The sequence below is a fragment of the Oenanthe melanoleuca genome, chromosome 4 (genome assembly GCF_029582105.1).
Source record: "Oenanthe melanoleuca isolate GR-GAL-2019-014 chromosome 4, OMel1.0, whole genome shotgun sequence".
In the NCBI taxonomy this organism is placed as follows: Eukaryota; Metazoa; Chordata; class Aves; order Passeriformes; family Muscicapidae; genus Oenanthe; species Oenanthe melanoleuca.
The window spans coordinates 68,536,282-68,557,650 of NC_079337.1; the positions used below are offsets into that span (position 1 = coordinate 68,536,282).

General features: G+C 49.5%; 1 protein-coding gene across 1 annotated transcript in view; it reads right to left on the reverse strand.

Moving 5' to 3' along the window:
* Positions 1-1,220: 1,220 nt before the first annotated feature.
* Positions 1,221-21,369, reverse strand: part of EXOC6B (exocyst complex component 6B) — a 271,894-nt gene continuing 251,745 nt past the window's right edge. Inside the window, exons 21-22 of the mRNA XM_056489697.1 lie at positions 13,909-14,021; positions 1,221-5,095 (exon numbers count right to left, since the gene is read on the reverse strand). Coding sequence (XP_056345672.1) covers positions 4,969-5,095; positions 13,909-14,021 — 240 coding nt within the window. The 3' untranslated portion in view covers positions 1,221-4,968. The remainder of the gene's footprint in view (positions 5,096-13,908; positions 14,022-21,369) is intronic.

A 21,369-nucleotide genomic window follows, 5' to 3' on the forward strand; every position in this document is an offset into this window, starting at 1 on the left:
ACGGTGGCTAATGAATACAAACGAGCGCCCCGTGCCCCGCCGGGGGGTCTTTAACACTTCACACGTCGCGGTGACAGTGAGCGATCGGTGCCCTCCGCGCCGGGAGATGAATGAGAGCGCGGCGGACGCGGCCCCGCCGTCATTTGTCATCCGCCGCCTCCCTTTAACCTTCCGGGAGCAAAATCCCATTTGGGCGCCGCCGGTACCTGCGCTGGGTCAGGGAGGGGCGGCGGTGATCGATGCCTCCTCCCGGATAATCGCATCCAGCGCCCGGCAGATATGGATGGGCTCCCGCCTTTGATGGGATCATCCAATTAGTGCCCCGCGGAATGTAATTAGCGCGGCTGGAGCCACGTGGGGAGTGGAGGGGGGGTCCTGGAATGAGGCCCGTTCCCACCTGGAAGGAGGGAAGTTTATCCCATCCCGATTTTTCCCCCTCGCTCTGGCACCATCCTCAGCCTCTGCCGTGCCTCAGTTTCCCAGCCCGGCTCCGGCTGCTCCCCCTCCCGTGCCCGCATTTCTCACCCTGCTCCTTGCTGGTCCCTCCCGGAGCCCATCCAAGCCCTCGCTGCCTTATCTCAGTCCTTATCACAAGCCAGCCCGATCCATCTCCGATCCGCTGCTCTCCCTGCTCGCATTATCGGGGGCAGCCGGGGCTGTCACCTTCCTGCTGCCACCTCTTCCTCCAGCTCCTGGAATCCTGGTGGTCCTGGGCCAGCGGCACCTGCCCCTTCCTGCCCGGCTCCCAGGACTGGGGAGTTCATTGCAGCTGCTTCTGGAGCCACGTCAGAAGAAATCGTGGAATTACAGAATGGTTTGGATGGGAATTTAAATCTCATCTCGTTCCAACTCCATCCATGGCAGGGACACCTCCCATGAGACCAGAAGGATCCAGCCTGGCCTTGGGCACTGCCAGGGATCCAGGGGCAGCCACAGCAAATCTGGGAATTGCAGCCCAGCCCCTCCCCACCCTCCCAGGGAGGGAATTTTTGATAGAAACCAATTAAAATCCCCCAAAATTTGGGCAAAACTTCCACTCAGGGCAATGAGTGAGGGTGAGGCCCAACACTCATCCAGGGATTTTCTTCCCCTTGGATCCCCCATAAACCTGGATGTTCCAGCTCCAGGTGTCCAGAGGAGATGTGGAATTTTATCTTTGATGGGATTTAAGGGTCGGGGCTTTCCCCCAGGGATGCACAGAGGGCCAGACGAGGCATTAATGAAACAGTTAAATGCTGTATTTGTTTAATTGGAATTACACCAGGATAAATGTCCAACATGCTAATTTCTAACAGAATTGAACCTGTAAACCATGCAGTCCTTTCTCCAACCACTCCAGCTCTTTTTTCCTCTTGGAATCAGTAGCTCTGCTAGCGAGTTTTAAGGAAAAACAAAACAAAACAAAACCAAAAACCCAACAAAATTCCCTTTAAAGTTAAACCTAATTTGCTAAATTTTCCCCTTATTGTGCAACGACTTGTGCAAAAAAAGCTGTTTTCACCACCTCTGTTCCCAAAATCAGGTCCTTCCACCCCAAAATCAACGGGAAAAGGCAACCCCAGTGGGCAGGGAGGATGGGATGGGGGATGGGAACTGGGAGGGTTTTCCTGGGAAAACCAGAATCTGAGGGATGAGCCAAGGCAAGGAGCAGCTTGGACAGGACAAGATTCCAGAGCTGCCCGTGGGATTTTTGGGAAGCTGCAGGTGGGGATGGATCCCAGCTCTGGGAAAAGCTTCCCAAATCCATCAGGAGAGGGTCTGGAGGTTGGAGCAGGCCCCCCCTGAGCTCCATCCCAGGGTTTTTGGGGTGAATCCCAGCCAATCCCGGCGTGTTCCACGGAGCTGGGATCATCCTGGACTCATCTGGGATGGGATTTATGGGATTTGTGCTCCCTTGGAGCTGCCAGCAGAGGGATAAACATGGGATGGTGCTGGGGGGGATATGAGGGGTCTCCAGGCCCCCTGGAGCTGTAGGAAAACTGGGATAGAGATCCCAAAAATCCTGCAGCACCCAGGGATGGGACACGAATCCAGTGGGAACGTGGGATGGTGTTTGGGTGCTCCAAACCTCTCCAAGGTCCAAAAAAACACCAAACCCAACCCAGAATTAAGGGGAAAAGCCCAAGGGAAGCAGGAGGCATCCAAGGGTGAGGAATTCCTGCCTGGGGTTTGGATTCTGGTTGGAATTGGATCCCAAAATTTCAGCACAAGGGGTGTGACAGCAGCCATGGCCCTGGGTCCATCCCAGCTTCGCTTCCCAAGGAATTCCCCCACGGAATTTGGGGCCACTGTGACCCTTCCCACAGCTCCTGCCTGAAATTCCACCTCCCCCAAAGCAGAAATCTGGGAGAAAACCAGCCCAAAACTAATTCCTGCCGTCCCCATCCGAGCAGGAATTGGGATTGGATCTGGAACAAAGTGCAAAAATCACTGGGAGCTTCTGGCTTGAACTGCAACCCCAGGAATACCCAAAAATCCCAGGAAAATCTCTCCTTTCCCACCTCACAGGTGCTGATGGCTGAGGGAGAACATCCTGTGGATGGGTTGGGCTGCAAATTCCCACTCTGGACACATTTTATTCCCAACTCCTGGAATGCCTGACAACTCCTGAAGAAGCAAAGAAGTTTCTTGGGAAGCTGAATTTGGGTTTTAATATAATTTTTTCCCCACTAGTGCTGGAATATATTTGCTGGAGACAGGAAAAATTATGGGATAATCCAATTTTCTTTTCTTAAAAAATAAAATCTGCTAAGGAACGTTCGGTGGACGTGGAGGGAGGTGTAAGAGCAGCAATATTTATTTTGGGAAGTTGGAAATCTTGGATTCAGGTCCTGCCCCTGTTTCCTACCTCCCTTTTAAATTCCCTGCAGCCACTTTTCCCTCCTAAGCAATTCCATCCGTGTCGGAGGACACCCATCATTAGGAAGAGACTGAGAGGGGATTTGGGATGTCTTCCAGGGTTTTTTTTTTTTTTTTGGGTTTTTTTGGGCAATCTGTTTAAAAGATTAATTTTGTTTGGAAGGGATGATGGAGCTGCATCCCTCAGAACAAAAAGTTAATTGGGACCAGAGTCCCAAAATCCCATTTTTCATCCCAGGCTCTGACTTGTGGTTCCGGCTCTTGACCTCCCGAGATCAGGAACTCCCTGAATCTCTCCCTTGGCTGGATTTGACTTTCCCAGCAGCAAATCCTGAGTGCCAGGAGGTGGTTTGGGGGAACCCAAAAAAGAGCCTGAAGGAGCGAGGAAATGCATCCCAGGTCGCTGCTCCTGGAACTGCAGCTCAGGGAGATGGGAAGGGGAGCCCAGAGTGGATTTGGGAGCACCTGGAGCACCTGGAATGAGGCCTCACCTCGGCTGTGCTGGGGATTTTTTGTGGGAATGCCTCGTGGAGTGAAATACAGGAGGGGAAAATGGGATTTCAGGATGGCAGCACCAAATCCTTTCCCTGTGTCCTGGGGTTTCTGCTCCTTCTCTGTCCCACTCCAGAATTCCCATCCCTTGTCCCTCTGGGCTGTTTCCAGAGGTGTCTCCAAAGTTTTCTTTCCTTTCTGGCCACACTGACTCCAACTTTCCTTCACCTGCTGCTTTTCCCTCCATCCCTTTTCCATATCCCTCCAAGAGGAGTTCACAAGGAACCTCTGACTCCTCTCCAAAACCAAGGAATTACAAATTTTCCCTCTTTTTAACAAAAATAATCCCTTGGTCCCTGGACAGCCCAAGAGCTCCAGGGGGTCATTCCTGACCGTGTTCCCATTTAATTTTGGGATTGAGTTAAACAAACCTTCCCCACATGAAAAACAACCCCAAAATCTTGCTGAGGAGCAAGGTGGGAAGGGAAAACCCCTGGATTAGTAGATCCAGAGGGTTGGGAATGGGCACATGAGCAGCACTCCCAGGGCTGCAGCAACACCAGGGAGATGAGAATTCCCTTCAAGGGTTTGGGAACGTGGCTGGATAATGTGAGGAACTAGAAGGGACACGATGAGAAGGGCAAAAATCCCCCTCTGGAATAGAAATCTTGGGATTAATTCCCATTGGTGGCTGCCTGGCTTGAGGAGTTTTGGGACAGGAGGAATTTTATCCACAGGCATTTTGGAGCAGCTGCTCCATGGGGAATCTCCCACTGCCTCCAGGAAATTCCCACTGGTCCAGCTCCAACAGGGAAATTTTTCCCATGGAATCATCAGGAGGAGAGGGAGGATGGGACACCAGCACAGAAAAAAAAGGAAAAAACTCCTCCTGGACACTTGGAGATCTGAGATCCCCCATCCCTGTGGAGCATCCATCCCTCCCCTCTCCCCATCCATGGATGTGTCCAGCCCCAGAGTGGTGCCCACAGGACACATTCCCAGATTATCCTTTGGCTGTCCCTTCCCAAATCTAATCATGAGGCTGCTCCAAACCCTGCTCCATGATCCCACAGTCCCTGGCAGGTCCTGGAGTGGAGCTCAGGGATGGAATATGCAGGAAAGGGTCACAATTCCAGGGATTTGCAGACTAGTGTGGAAATCAGCACATGGAGGGGGAAAGGAGGAGAAAAAAACCTGGGAAATCCCTTTTTCCTACCAAACCACTCAGGGTGACCCTCTGCCCAGAGAACCCAAACCCATGGCTCTTCCCAGATTTCTCTGTTTTCCAAGGGAATAAATTAAAGGAAGGCAGGACGATCCCTTCAATTTGGCTTTGAAAAAAAAAAAAAAAAGAAAAAAACAAAACAAAACAAAAAACAACCCCAGTCCGGGTGTGAACTTCTCCCAGGCTCCAAGAATTCCCATCACTTCCTAAACCCCTGAAAATAGGAGTTTATCCAGGAGGCTCCTGCCTTTTCCCGGGGTCGTTCCCACCAGGAGCGTTTTGCCGTCGGGGGGAGGCCCCGCGGAGAATTTCCAGGCGAATAAAAAAATACAAATCCTCTCTCCCAACGAGATTCCCGGAGTCCTGGCTGTGGGAAGGGGATCCTGAGCCCCTCAGGAGTGGTGGCTGTTGATAAGGCCACGCAGCTGCTTGGCCACGGTGTCGATCAACTTCTGCTTGTCCCGCTCGTTCTTCCGGAACTGGGCGAAAACGTTGTTTTTCCTGCTGGTGTCCCGCATCCTGCACGGAGCACAAACAGGTGATGGAACAGGGATTGGGAATGTCCAGCCCTCAGAGAGAAGCACATGGAATTTCCAGCCTCTACACCAATTTTTGGGGATTTTTCAGGATTTAAACCCCTCCAATCCAAATCAACACCACTTTGGGGTCTCCCCAATTCCCATTCTTTTTTCTGGAATTGGGTGAAAACGTTGTTTTTGGAGCACAAACAGGTTATGGAACAGGGATTGGGAATGTCCAGTGATCCAAAAGGAGCACATGGAATTTTCAGCCTCTACACCAATTTTTGGGGATTTTTCAGGCTTTAAACCCCTCCAATCCCAATCAATGCCACTTTGGAGTCTCCCCAATTCCCACTCTTTTTTCTGGAATTGGGTGAAAATGTTATTTTTGGAGCACAAACTGGTTATGGAAAAGGGATTGGGAATTTCCAGCACTCAGAGAGAAGCACATGGAATTTCCAGCCTCTACACCAATTTTTGGGGATTTTTCAGGATTTAAACCCCTCCAATCCAAATCAACGCCACTTTGGGGTCTCCCTAATTCCCACTCTTTTTTCTGGAATTGGGTGAAAACGTTGTTTTTCCTGCTGGTGTCCCTCATCCTGCACAGAGCACAAACAGGTTATGGAACAGGGATTGGGAATGTCCAGTGATCCAAAAGGAGCACATGGAATTTTCAGCCTCTACACTAATTTTTGGGGATTTTTCAGGCTTTAAACCCCTCCAGTCCCAATCTGCGCCACTTTGGAGTCTCCCCAATTCCTGCTATTTTTTCCAGAATTGGATGAAAATGTTGTTTTTGGAGCATAAACAGGTTATGGAACAGGGATTGGGAATGTCCAGTGATCCAAAAGGAACACGTGGAAGTTCCAGCCTCTACCCCAATTTTTGGGGAATTTTTTTGTTTAAACCCCCTTCAATCTCAATCAACACCACTTCAGAGTCTCCCCAGTTCCCATTCTTTTTTATGGAATTGGGCGAAAACATTGTTTTTCCTGCTGGTGTCCCGCATCCTGCACGGAGCACAAACAGGTGATGGAACAGGGATTGGGAATTTCCAGCACTCAGAGAGGAAAACACAGAATTTCCAGCCTCTACACCAATTTTTGGGAACTTTTCAGGCTTTAAACCCCTCCAATCTTAATCAACACCACTTCAGAGTCTCCCCAGTTCCCATTCTTTTTTCTGGAATTGGCTGAAAATTTTGTTTTTCCTGCTGGTGTCCCTCATCCTGCAGAGCACAAACAGGTTATGGAACAGGGATTGGGAATTTCCAGCCCTCAGAGAGAAGCACATGGAATTTCCAGCCTCTACACCAATTTCTAGGGGCACTTTTCAGATTTAAACCCCTCCAGTCTCAATCAGCGCCACTTTGGAGTCTCCACAATTCCTGCTCTTTTTTCTGGAATTGGCTGAAAATGTTGTTTTTCCTGCTGGTGTCCCGCATCCTGCACGGAGCACAAACAGGTTATGGAACAGGGATTGGGAATTTCCAGCACTCAGAGAGGAAAACACAGAATTTCCAGCATCTACACTAATTTTTGGAGATTTTTCAGGCTTTAGACCCCTCCAATTTCAATCAACACCACTTTGGAGTCTCCCCAATTCCTGCTATTTTTTCCAGAATTGGATGAAAACGTTGTTTTTGGAGCATAAACAGGTTAAGAAACAGGGATTGGGAATGTCCAGCCCTAAGAGAGGAGAACATAGAATTTCCAGCCTCTACACCAATTTTTGGGGATTTTTCAGGCTTTAAACCCCTCCAATCTTAATCAACACCACTTTGGGGTCTCCCCAATTCCCATTCTTTTTTCTGGAATTGGGTGAAAACGTTGTTTTTCCTGCTGGTGTCCCTCATCCTGCACAGAGCACAAACAGGTTATGGAACAGGGATTGGGAATGTCCAGCCCTCAGAGAGGAGAACATAGAATTTCCAGCCTCTACACCAATTTTTGGGCATTTTTCAGGATTTAAACCCCTCCAATCCCAATCAATACCACTTTGGTCTCTCCCCAATTCCTGCTCTTTTTTCTGGAATTGGGTGAAAATGTTGTTTTTCCTGCTGGTGTCCCTCATCCTGCACAGAGCACAAACAGGTTATGGAACAGGGATTGGGAATGTCCAGTGATCCAAAAGGAACACGTGGAATTTCCAGCCTCTACACCAATTTTTGGGGATTTTTCAGGCTTTAAACCCCTCCAATCTCAATCAATGCCACTTTGGAGTCTCCCCAATTCCCAAATGCAAGAAATCCTAAATCCTCCCTCATCCAAACAGGGATTTCTCTGTCCCCATGTCACCTTCTGTGGAGGTAATGGAATTTGAGAAGGAAATTTAAAAATTGGCACGAAATCCACAGAATTAATGGTTTTTAACCTAAAACTTGCATGCACAAGATACAGCTTTAGGGGAGGCTGGGAAGGTGTGGAGTTGTAAATTCAAATTTGATAAAATATTCCAGGGAATCATGGAATGCTTGGGTTGGAAGGGACCTTAAATCCCAACCAGTTCCAACCCCCTGCCCTGGGCAGGGGCACTGTTTGCTGTCCCATTCTTCCCCAATGAATAAAAATTATAAATTATATAAATATATATGATTTATATGAAATATAATGTGAAATAATTTCCATCCCAAGAAGAAATGCAGCTGTTTGGAAGGAGCACAGTGTCTCCAGGAGGTCTCCATAAATCCAGCAGAGCAGGAGGTGAGATGTGACCCAACATGCAAAGCTGGGAGGGGGTTCATGCACTCCTGCATTCCCAAATCTGTATTTTTGGGGGGAACATGGCTTGGGAAATGCTCCAAGGGTGCTGGGAAGGAAAAAAATCCCAACAGGATCAACCTTCCTGCAGCTCCTGAAGGCACAACCTCCCAAAATCCAACCTGCTGGGGCTCGGCTCTTCCAAATTATCCCAATTTGTAAAAGGTTTTCTGGGTAAATCAGATCTGGCAGGGGCTGAGGGCTTTGGATGCATCCCATAATCCCAGTTTTTGGCTTTGGGGACCTAAAGGAAGAGTTGAAGTGACAGGGACACAGCATTGGTGATCTCTGGGGAGCTGGCACTGGGTCATCCCGAGGGTCTGGAGTCAACAGCACATCCCAAACTTCTCCAGACTCACAAACAAACATCCAAGGTTTTTCAGGCTTCCATCTCCTGGAAAGAGCCACAGGGAATCTGAAATGTTCCCAAAAAAAAGCTTGGATTGGGAATCCAAGATAACAACTTTATCCCAAGGGGAATTTGCAAAGGGGTTACCAGTGCCCAGAGACAGAGCTGCTCCTCCAACAGGAACAGGAGAGCCTGGAGCACTTCCAGCCATCAAAACTGGGATTTATTTGGTTTTCCGTGGTTTTTTTAGCCAGAGCAGGTTGGCAGCTGCTCCTCCAGGAGAACCAGGGAGCGATTGTGCCAACGGGAAGCTGAGTTTGGAGTTGCCCAGGTCCTGCTATTGTGGATTTGGGGACAATTATCCTCCCCTGGAGCTCCAAACAGCTCCAGGAGGTTTCCAAACCCTTCCCCAGGAGAGCTGGGAGCTCTCCCGCGTTCCAGAGGCACATCAGAGGTGCTGGAAAGCTCTTCCTATCCCTCTCCAGCACTCCCACACACGGGGAATTTAGAGCTTTTCCACCAGGCACCTTTGGGGCCATCTCCCATCCCGTGGGACCTGCTGGGGCCCATGGAATGTTCTGGCAAACCCTGGGGTGTCTTGGGATGGCTGGGGAGGAGCAGGATGGATAAACCTCCGGATCAGGATGGAAAGGGATCACAGCTGGAGCCCTGACCCCACAACAAACCCACAGAGGTGGATCTGGGAAGGATGGGAAGGATGGGAGCAGCTGGGATCTGCAGACACCACATGAAGGTGCAAGCACTGAGATATTAAATGCTAGTAATAATTAAGATACAGGGCAGAAAATCCTGCAGGATTTGGGATGGGCTGTGCACATCCACGGGGTTTTTTCCCCTAAGCAGAGCTTTGGGATAACTGGGAGCACCATTAGCAAACCCACAGAGGTGGATCTGGAAAATCTCAGAGATGCTGGACACCACATGAAGGTGCAAGCACTGAGATATTAAATACTATTAATAATTAAGATACAGGACACAAAATCCTGCAGGACTGGGGATGGTCTGTGCAGATTCCCAGTTTTATTTCCCTGAGCAGAGCTTTAGGATAACTGGGAGCACCATTAACAAATCCACAGAGGTGGATCTGGTAAATCTGGGAGCTGCTGGGATCTCCAGACACCACGTGAAGGTGCAAGCACTGAGCAATCAACTATTAATTGAGTTGCTTACAGAACACAAAATCCTGCAGGATTTGGGATGGGCTGTGCACATCCACGGGGTTTTTTTCCCTAAGCAGAGCTTTGGGATAACTGGGAGCACCATTAGCAAACCCACAGAGGTGGATCTGGAAAATCTCAGAGATGCTGGACACCACATGAAGGTGAAGCACTGAGATATTAAATACTATTAATAATTAAGATACAGGACACAAAATCCTGCAGGACTGGGGATGGTCTGTGCAGATTCCCAGTTTTATTTCCCTGAGCAGAGCTTTAGGATAACTGGGAGCACCATTAACAAACCCACAGAGGTGGATCTGGTAAATCTGGGAGCTGCTGGGATCTCCAGACACCACGTGAAGGTGCAAGCACTGAGCAATCAACTATTAATTGAGTTGCTTACAGAACACAAAATCCTGCAGGATTTGGGATGGGCTGTGCACATCCACGGGGTTTTTTCCCCTAAGCAGAGCTTTGGGATAACTGGGAGCACCATTAGCAAACCCACAGAGGTGGATCTGGAAAATCTCAGAGATGCTGGACACCACATGAAGGTGAAGCACTGAGATATTAAATACTATTAATAATTAAGATACAGGACAGAAAATCCTGCAGGATTTGGGATGCAGCTCCCCAGTTTTATCTCCCCGAGCAGAGCCTTGGGATAAGGAGGGTTTGGGAGCCGGTGCCAGGATTAGGAGTGAAAGGAAGGGAAAGGCGAGCTCGGCGCTGTCCCCACCCCTGTCAACAAACACCACCTCGCAGAGAGCCGAGCTTTGTCTCAATTAATCCGGGAGGGGAAGAAAGCAGCGGGGTAAAAGCTCCTCTTTTAGCTCTAATTAGTGCATTTGGGAGGATCGGGTTGCGCAGGGCCCCGCTCCGGAGGCACTTTGCATTTCCAGCGTTTCGGGCTCCATTGAGAGCGGCACAATCGGGGCCCCGGCAGGTGAGGGTGAGAGCCCGAGCGCTTCCACCCGGGATATCCTGGGAGAGAGACGCGCAGCGGGATGATAAGGGACACAGATAAGGCAGCGGGAGAACAGGTTACAGGCTGAGCCCGGCCCCCGAGCGATTCCCGGCGGGGTGGGAGGCAGCGAGGAGGCTCGGGAGAGGTCGTGGGGGATGGATGGATGGATGGATGGATGGATGGATGGATGGATGGATGGATGGATGGATGGAGAGCCCTCGGAGGGGATCTCTGGGATTGTTGATCCCTGGAAGTTGGACAGTGGGGCTTGGAGCACCCTGGGATGGTGGGAGGTGTCCCTGCCCGTGGAACTGGGTGGGATTTAAGGTTCCTTCCAAACCAAATAATTGCAGGATTCTGGAGCCCCTCTGCTCTGGGAGAGCTGGGAATGTTCCCTGGAGAAGGGAAAATTCCAGGGAATGCTCAGAGTCTCTGCAGGGGCTCCAGGAGAGCTGGAATTTGGGACAAGGCCTGGAGGGACAGGACACAGGGAATGGCTCCCACTGGGAAAGGGGAGATGGGGCTGGGATCTTGGGAAGGAATTCCTGCCTGGGCTGCAATTCCCAGATTTGCTGTGGCTGCCCCTGGATCCCTGGCAGTGCCCAAGGCCAGGCTGGATCCACCTGGGACAGTGGGAGTGTCCCTGCCCGTGGATGGGATGGGAATGGGATGATCCTTAAGTTTCCCTCCAACTCAAAGCATTCCATGATTTTCTGACTTTGTTAAACGAGCCAGGCTGTTAGCTCCACATAAACCTCTCACATCTCAGCTGTGGGGTCACAAATTCTCTGTGTATCACAGAATTATTCCAGCTGGAAAAGCCCTCCAAGGTCACCAAATCCAACCATCCCCTGGCACTCCCACATCCATCCCTGACCCATGGAAGGACCCAGGGATGACACAACCCAGGAAATACCAGTACAAAATTAACACCACGAGGTGTGGCAGTGCTTTAAACCCAGCCACTCCCCCGGTTTAGTCCCCGTGTCCCTCCCTGGGTGTCCCAAGGTGCTGTGACATCCAAGGAGCTGGAGCTTCCCCGGACCTTGATGGCACAGAGGGAACACAAACACCCCAAGTTTGCTCAGAAAATCTGGGATTCACACAATAATTCGGGTTGGAAGGGACCTCTAAACCCATCCAGTGCCAGCCATGGGCACCTCCCACTGTCCCAGGCTGTTCCAAGCCCCAGTGTCCAACCCAGCCTTGGACACCTCCTGGGTTTGTTTGGATTGGCCATGGAATCAGGCCAGGAGGAGCAGTTTGGGGTGATTTGGGGTCTCTCTTTCTCCTCAAGTTGGAGGTGATGAGTTCAGGCTTGGGGCAACACTTGCAGAAGAGCATTCAAGGCCTCTGGATTCCTGGAAGTGTCCAAGGACATCGGGGCTGGGATGGTGGGAGGGGATGGGATTTAAGATCCCTTCCCACCCAAACCACCCCATGACTCCACAAGTATTCCCTCCTGCCTGCTCCTCCAGCACTGAAAACTTTAAATTCCCACTTCTTTTGGCTGGCTCTCAGTCCCAGGAGCTGGAAAACGACCTGGGAGGTCTGCAGGGAGCAGGGAGTGGATCCTTCCCAAGGCAGCTTGGAGCTGGACCAGCGGAGATCATCGGGGAGACCCACCACGGGCAGGGGTGACAGGCACAGCAAATCCCACTTTTCCAGGGCAAATCCCCGGCCCGGCCCTGGCACAGCCCCCCGGGAGCCACCCCGGAGCCCCCGGCGCCGTTCCCGGCACGGCTCCAGGACGGGGATGGAGCCGTGAGGAGCATGGGAATGACGGAGCTCAAAGGATGGATTGAGGGAGCCCAGGGCTCCCGGGAGGGCAAAATATGGGAATGGGAGTGAACGGCATGGAAATGGAGGAATGTGGGAGTGTGGAGATGTAGAGGTGTGGAAATACAGAAATGCAGAAAAATGTAGAAATACAGAAATGTAGAAAAGTAGAAATGTAGAAATATAGAAATGTAGGAATATAGAAATGTAGGAATATAGAAATACAGAAATGTGGAATTGTAAAAATATAGAAATGTAGAAATATAGAAATGTAGAAATATAGAAATGTAGGAATATAGAAATACAGAAGTGTAGAAATACAGAAATGTAGAAATGTAGAATGTAGAAATATAGAAATGTGAAATACAGAAATGTAGAAATGTGGAATATAGAAATGTAAAATGTAAAAATAGAGAAATGTAGAAATATAGAAATGTAGAAATGTAGAAATACAGAAATGTAGAAATGTAGAAATATAGAAATGTAGGAATGTAGAAATATAGAAATGTAGAAACGTAGAAATATAGAAATGAAGAAATGGGGAAACATAGAAATCTGGAAATATAGAAATATAGAAATACAGAAATATAGAAGTACAGAAGTACAGAAGTACAGAAATACAGAAATATAGAAATGAAAGTACAGAAACAGAAATAAAATATAGAAATAGAAATACAGAAACAGAATTAAATAGGAAGTAAAATATAGATATAAAAATGAACAGAAATATACAAATAAATACGAAGTAAAATACAGAAATCTAGAAATATAAAAATCTAGAAATAAAAGTACCGAAACAGAAATAAATAGGAAATAAAATCTACAAATAGAAATCTAGAAACAGAAATTAATAGGAAATAAAATTTAGAAATACAAATAAAAATCTAGAAATAGAAATCAAAATAGAAATAAGTAGAACTTCTAGAAATAAACTAGAGAAATAAATAGGAATAGAAATATAGAATTATAGGTATATGTAAATGCAGAAATATAGAAATAAAAATACAGAAAAACAGAAAGAAATAGAAATAGAAATACAGAAATATAAATAAATAAAAATAGAAATAGAAATATAGAAATAAAAATCTGAAAATATAGACATAAATAGAAAAATATAGAAATAGAAATAAATGTAAAAATAAATACATAGAAATATAAATATATAAATATGGAAATACAGAAACATATAAATAAGTAGAAACAAAAATATATAAATAAATAAAAATAGAAAAATATCTAGAAATATAGAAATAAATATAAACAGAAATACAGAAATAAATATAAACAGAAATACAGAAATGCACAAATAAATAAAATTCAAAATTTAAGACTAGAAATAACAATAGAAATTAAAAGAAATAGAAATTCAGAAATACAGAATATTCTCAGGTGGAAGAGAACCTACAGCAACGTGATCCAACTGCTCAAGAACTTCACAACCAAAATACAGAAATACAGAAATATAGAAAAACCAAAATTGCTCATGGCATTGCCCAAACACTGAAAAAATTTGGGAGAGTGACTCCTGCCTGCAGCTCAGCACACTTTAAAGGATTTTGGAGCTGGAGGTTCATCTTTACAGTGACATTTTCTGCTAGGACAAGGAAAACTCTGCCTAAGACACTGAATTTGGATAATGTGGGATTCGGGTCAAGGGGATAAAAATGGGATTTTTTCCATCGGAGCTCCCAGTGTCCACCCAGAAATCTCTGCTCAGGGGGATGGAAGGAGCTGCTAAAGCGAAGATGAGGAGGATTTGGGAGCTGCACTCACTTTTCCAGCAGGATCAGGGCTGTGGTGGGGTTCACACGAAGGTACTTGCACGTGGGCTGTCCGTAGTCGGCCAAATACGTCGACCAATCCCACTGGATGAACAGATCCAGGAGCTGGGAAGGAAAAACAAACGGGGTTTGAAAAAGCTGGAAAAGAGAGCGAGTGTTTCCCTGGAAGCTGGCAGAGGTGGAGTTATCCCTAAAAAAAATATGAATGCAGGCTTTAAAAATTAATATTTAATATTATTCTGTTGGCATTTCATCATTAACGTGGTTGTACATCATTATTTAGGAATATTAAATGTTAATTAGTGCAAGGGCTGTGTTAATTTAGCCATTGAGTATTCTTGCTCTGTGATCCCTATTTTTGGGGATTTGAGGGGGATTTGAGGGCTGGACACCTCGAGGACGTGGGTGACAAACAACCCCAGTGCCCTGACGCTCTCAGCTATGGCAGGAGGAAAATTTTGGGGTCAAAGCCACCACAAACTTCTTCTGTCCCCAAAAAGTGTCGTTCTAATCATTCCCCAGGGATTTCTCATCACCCCTGGTCCATCCCAACACCCTCCAAGGGCTCTGGAAGTGCTCCAGAGCTCCCTGAGGAGCTCAGGGGGTTATTCTGGGTGAGAGATGGGAGTCCCAGGTGCTTTCCAGACGTTGGTGAGAGAAACCACCAGGCCTTGGCAGCAGGAGAAGGAAAAGGGATTAACTCGGCCATCTGTGACTGTCCCTGCTCCAGACAGCCAAAATTCCCACCTGCAGCCCCTCGTGTCCACAAACGACCCCTCTCCTCCCAGCCAGGTGAGGGACGGGCAAACAGCAGCCCACATTGCCCAAATGTCCTCTTCCCACATCGTTGCCATCCTTGTTTTCCCTAAAAACTGGGAGCTGCCATGTCCTCCCCAAACATGGATCTCCTCACCTCAGCGAGGACTCGGCTTCTCCACCCACCCATGAAGGCACAGTCCAAATTCCCTAAATGTCCTCTTCCCATATCATTTCCATCCTTATTTTCCCTAAAACCTGGGAGCAGCCATGTCCTCCCCACAGGAAGATCACCTCACCTCAACAAGGACTTGGCTTCTCCACCCACCCATGAAGGCACAATCCAATACCGTCTTCCCACATCATTCCCATCCTTATTTTCCCTAAAAACCAAGTCCTCCCCACATGTGAATCTCCTCACCTCAACAAAGACTTGGCTTCTTCACCCACCTGTAAAGGCACATCCAAATTTCCTAAATGCCCTCTTCTCACATCATTTCCGTCTTTGTTTTCCTTAAAAACCAGGCACTTCCATGTCCTCCTCACATGAGGATCTCCTCACCTCAATGAGGACTTGGCTTCTTCACCCACCCATAAAGGCACAGTCCAAATTCCCTAAATGTCCTCTTCCCACATCATTCCCATCCTTATTTTCCCTAAAAACCAAGTCCTCCCCACACATGAATCCCCTCACCTCAACGAGGCCTCTCCCCCAGGCCCAGGATTCCCGGGATGCCGCCATCACCTCCGCCCCGTCCACAGCAGGTTAATTAATTAAGAGCTCCCGCCGCTTCCCCCTCCTTTCCCAAGGACCCCGTCTTGGAGCGCCGCTGTGACCACTCTATTTGGGGACAGGCTGCCAAGCGCGTGGACGTCTTCATCGCGCCCCGGCGCGCACCGGGACCGGCCGGGCCCGTCCCGCGCCCGAGCGGGGCCCATAGAGGCCTCATTGTCCCCGCGTCGCCATGGTTTTCCTGGAGGCCCCGGCGCTGTTTAACAACGCATCCTGCCCCGCCAAGAAGGGGATTTAGCTCCTCCGAGACCTCCAGATACAAAACAAAAATGTGCAACAAGATTCTTTTTGACTATGTAGGTCAGGGCAAGGAAAACAAGCTGTTGGGAACAATCCCCCGGGCTGGCGGGGGGGACGGATTAGCCGGGACCTAAGAGGGCTTTTCCAGCCCGGGTCCCGCTCAGCTTTGTCTGGCGGGGCCTTTGTGCTGAACTACAAACCCGAGCTGAACATCATTGGCAGGAGGTTTTTTTCCAAGGGGGCACCTTGGAGAGAGACAACCTTAAATATGATTTCACAGGCGCTTTTCAGGCCGAGCGCCGGGGGCCAAAACGCTTCCGCGGGGCTTGGCGGCTGCTGGGAGGAGTTGCATGGTTGTACAGGCTCAAAGGGAACCCCCACAACGCACCAAAGGCCTCTTGCTGGTGGCCCCCGGGAGGCTGAACGTGCCTCGGGCAAATCCCAAACAAAGCCTGAGCCGAGTTCTTGCCGTGGAAAATGAGCGGCCGGAGCGTCCAGGGGCCAGGTAGCCATTGGTGGGGAGGGGGAAGAAAGAGCCAGGAGGAAAGGGGTGAAGGAAGAGAGGAAACAAAAAGGTGAGGATTCAGAAGGGGTTGGGAGAAGATGGAATTAAAGTGTTGGGAGTTGTTCTGGCAGAGGTTCGGGAGCGGTGCAGGAGCTCAGAGGGACGTGCAGCTACTCCAGGGCTGGATCCCCTCGGCTCTGGGAGAGCTGGGAATGTTCTCCTGGAGAAGGGAAGGCTCCAGGGAGAGCTCAGAGCCCCTTGCAGGGCCTGGAGGGGCTCCAGGAGAGCTGGAGAGGGACTGGGGACAAGGGATGGAGGGACAGGACACAGGGAATGGCTCCCACTGCCAGAGAAACTCCAGTGACCTGGAACCACCGACAGCTGCTCTGCACCAGCCCAGGGGGCCAAGAAGGCCAAGGGCACCCGGGCTGGGCCAGCACTGGGGTGGCAGCAGGGCCAGGGCAGTGCCTGTCCCCTGTGCTGGCACTGGTGAGGCCACGACCTCAAATCCTGGGCAGATTTGGGCCTCTCCCAATGAGAGAGACCCTGAGGAGCTGGAACATGTCTAGGGAAGGGAATGGAGCTGGGAAAGGGCTGGAGAATTCCTGAGGAAATGGGAAGGGGCTGGAGAATTCCTGAGGGAAATGGGAAGGGAATGGAGAATCCCTGAGGGAAATGGGAAGGGAATGGAGAATTCCTGAGGAGCTGGGAAAGGGCTGGAGAATTCCTGAGAGAAATAGGAAGGGGCTCAGCCTGGAGAAAAAGAGGCTCAGGGACCTTGTGGCTCTGCACAACTCCCTGCCAGGAGGGGACACCGGGGGGATTTGGGATCTGGGAACAGGAGGAGAGGGAACGGCCCCAGGGTGGGAATTGAGGAATTCCTTCCTGGAAAGGGCTGTCCAACCTGGAGTCCCTATCCCTGGAAGGAGCTGAAGGATGTGGCACTTGGGGACGTGGCTCAGTGGTGGCCTTGGCAGCGCTGAAGAAAAGCTGGCCTCCATCTCTGAGCGCTTTTCCAGCCTCGCTGATTCCACGACTCCCAGCGCTCCCACCTCGGCCTGGACCTTCCCGGAGCTCTCACGGAGCCAGACCACCCCCAGGTGGCTCCCGACAGTGACAGATGGGCTGTGTATTTTCCAACTCTTTGCCCACATCCATCTTTTTTGGCTCGGCAGGTCCGGGTTCGGCCGGGGCCAGCACCTTTGGCCCCGGCTGCCGGCACTGCCGGCCCGGCTCGGGTCGTGCTCCGGAGGGGAGAGGTCCTGCAGGAGGAAACCCGAAGGCTCAGGGAGAGCTGCCTCCAGATAATTTATCTGTCACATAAATGTGGTTTTATTGGTTTTACTGCTTCAACTTTTCACCTCTGCTGCTAAATCTGAACGGGCCGAGGGGAAAGGAAAGAAAGGGAAAAGGGAAAAAAGCCGGCGGCGCGGGGCTGCCGGGGGAGTTTCCAAATCAAATATGCAAATACCATTAATGCTTTAAACTGGAGTCTCCCTTTCAAGGCCATAAATCAAACTCGACAGCACATCCACTGAGGGGGGGAAGGAAAAGGAGATGAGGGAAAGGAAAAGAGAAGAAGGATAGGGAAAGGAGAGGAGGGAAAGGGAAAGGAGAGGAGGGAAAGAGAAAGAGAAGAGGCATAGGGAAAGGAGAGGAGGGATAGAGAAAAGAGATGAGAGAAAGGAAAAGGAGAGGAGGGAAAGGGAAAGGGAAAGGGAAAGGGAAAGGGAAAGGGAAAGGGAAAGGGAAAGGGAAAGGGAAAGGGAAAGGGAAAGGGAAAGGGAAAGGGAAAGGGAAAGGGAAAGGGAAAGGGAAAGGGAAAGGAGAGGAGGGAAAGGTAAAGGAGAAGAGGGATAGGGAAAGGAGATGAGAGAAAGGAAAAGGAGAGCAGGGATAGGGAAAGGAGAGGAGGGAAAAGGGAAAAAAAGAGGAGGGAAAAATTAAGAGGAGCTTTCACCACGATGATGTGGGAGTGGGATAGGATCAGGAAGCTGCAGATGTGCTCGGGGCTGGGGACCTGCAGCTTCTTGGGTTTCCAGGAGCACCTTGAGCAGGAGCAGGCAAAAGTGCAGGTACAGCTTTATAAAAATGGAGAAATGGAGGATGGTTTTATAAAAATGCCAGAAAAAAGGTATTAAAAAGTACTAAAATTGTTTTTATGCACATACATGAGCTTATATTCAAACTCAAATGCAGAACTCAAGGGAAGGAAATGCTGGAATGTAAAAATTAAACTGGGAGCCAGTTCCCAGCTCTGGCCCAGGCTCCCCTAGGAAGAACATCCCCCCCTCTCCATGATTCATGGAATCACGGAATAATTTAAACTGGAAAAGACCTTTCACATCATCAAATCCAACCACCAGCTCTACCTCAAAACCACTTCCTTTTCACCCCCCTCGCAACGTCACCACCTCAAACTCTTCCAAAAGCTCCTTTTAATCCAAACAGGCAGATTTTTAAGCCCCTCACCTCAAGCACGGGGTGAGGATGGCTGGAAGGTCCCTGCAGGAGGAATCCAGGCCATGGTTGGACTGCACATCCCCCTCCAGATGGAAGGGGAGCGGGGACAGTTTGTTCTGTCTGACGACAGCGCGGAATCTGGATCGAATCCTCCCGGCCAAGCCAGGAGCGCTGGAATGTGAATCCAAACCGGTTCCAAACACGGTTTGTGAGCCCTGCCAGAGCTCCTGGAAGCTGATCAAAGCCACCACTGGTGTTTGCACGCTCGCACCCGTGTCATAGTCGTGGAGTCGTGGGATGGTTTGGGATGGAAGGGAGCTCAAAGCCCAGCCAGATCCAAGCCCATGGGCAGGGACACCTCCCCCTGTCCCAGGCTGCTCCAAGCCCCAGTGTCCAACCTGGCCTTGGGCACTGCTGTGACTGCCCCATCCGGCCCAGCATCCCCCAGGGAACTGCACCAAAAGCTGCAGGAAATCCTCATGGGAATGCATCAGTTTTCCCAGGAAAAGGAACAGGATTTGGCTGCATAAGAGACATCCCCTCATGGTGGTTTTCCAGTCCTTCAGGGGTGGATACCAGGAGGAGGAGGAGGATCTCTGGATCTGTGGAGACATGGAGCAAAGGCTCCAAGGTGCCACAGGAAAGGTTTGATCTCCACACAAGAAAGAAATTCCTTGGAGTGAGACCAATCTTCCACTGGAATAACTTCCCCATGGAAGTGGTGGAGACCTCACTGCTGGAGGTTTTTGGGATGCACAGGACAGGGCTCCTTCCATCCATTCCTTCCCCACACGGGGCTGGACCAGGGGAGCCCTCGAGGTTCCTCCTGACCAGGGATTCCATCCCAGAAAAAAACTTCCCTCTGATCCACCACCAGATTCCCTCCCAGGGAATGGATTGGGTAGGATTGGATGGCTTTGGATCCCCCCATGATGGACTGGAGAGGACTTTCCTCTGCCAGCACCACCCCAGCAGATGAGATGCTGCCAGCATCGGTGGGAAACATTCCATAAAGAACTTCCCATCAACCTTTCCTTCCACAAAAGCCTAAATTAGGGAATTCACTCCTTGTTCCTCCAAGCACACCCAGCTGGGTCAAGGTGGGGCGAGCTCTTCCTTGTGGTGGGATTTTGGGGACACTCAGATATCCTCAGGAGTTATGACCAAGTTTGTGATGAGTTTTATATCCCCAGGGCATGGAAAAGCATGGATTGAGTTTGGTTTGGTGTTTTCCCAGCTGGAAGCAGCATTCCTGCCCTGAACCCTGCTGAGGGCCACGTCCACGAGCTGGGTCACGTCCCTGAGTGCCCACTCTGGTTTTCCACGGAAGGAGGAGGGAATATTTTCAGATCCAAGGTGAAAACAGCTGTCAAAAGCTCCATTGTCCCTCCCTGTCCTCACAACCACAGTCTGGTGTTCCTCCTCCCAGGATTTTTTGTACCTGGAATGAACAACCTTTGACCCAACACCCTCCACAAACCAGCAGGGATTTGTACGAGATCACACCCTGAACTTCTGAACCTCAGCAGAAATTCCCTTTGAAAAGCTCCTTTCCCTGACTGCACACCCCAGTCCTCACCTGGAGGACAGCACAGGATGCTCCAGTGGGACCAGAAAACAGTGCTCAGACCCAGTCCTGCTGAGAACTTCCATGAAAGACACAAAACCACGGAAAACCAGGCAATTCCCAGTTTGTCCACGTCCACAACCCATCCCACCACTGGGATGGAGCAGCCCCTTCCACCATCCAGCAGGGAATTGTTCTGGATTACAAAAACCCCAAGGGGCTTCCAGCAGCAGCCACAGACAAGCACAGTCCAAATAATTTATTTTGGGGAGGTTTCAATTACGCCTCGTGGGAAAGGAATACTGAAAGAGAAAGAAATATTCCAACCCCTGGGAAGACGTGGGGTTTGGACAATAGTGTTCCCAAAAAGAAAAGGCACCGGGAATTGGAACATGATGTTTGCTGTTGAATTGTGAAAGGCACGGAGGGGAAGTCGTGGCCTAAGTGAAAACAGGAGTGGATTTGTCACTGGTTTCACTGGAAAGGAGGGTTTGCTTGGGAATTGGGTGTGCTTTGGGTGAGGGGTTGGAGAGCACCCGCAGGCAATTGGTGATGGATGAGGAAAGGGATCCACACACGGAGCACGGGAAGGAAAATCTTAATTTAGGTGCTCCCCTAATTACCTGGATTTCTGGGAATTGCTCCAGATCCAAAAATCCTGCTTGTACCTCTTGTACAAGAGAGACACAACACAACTTGTACAAGTGAGACACAAGAGCCCCAAGTGACTCCTCCAGGTCTCCTGGGATGTCCCACCCAGGGATGTCCTCCTGGAGAGAGAAGAACCAATTCCAAGCTCCTCACCTCACATTTGACTGGGTTGATCTTGCAAGTTAAAAGCAGTAATTTAATTTTTTTTTTCTCTGTATATCTGCAAAAGTCAAATAGTTCCTGGAAAAAAAAAAAAAAAAAAAAAAAAAAACACCAAACAAAACAGGAGAGGAATCTGGAAGGATTTATGACAGCTGGGACAGTTTGTAACTCAGAGAGATTTGAGACCAACAAAACCCAAATCTGTCCAGTCTGGATTATTTTCAGCTTCACATTATTGCCTGTTTATAGTTCTTGTACTCCTGATAGCCCAGATTTCCAGGGAAAGGGCTCCACAAAGCTTTTCTTGCAGAGAGAG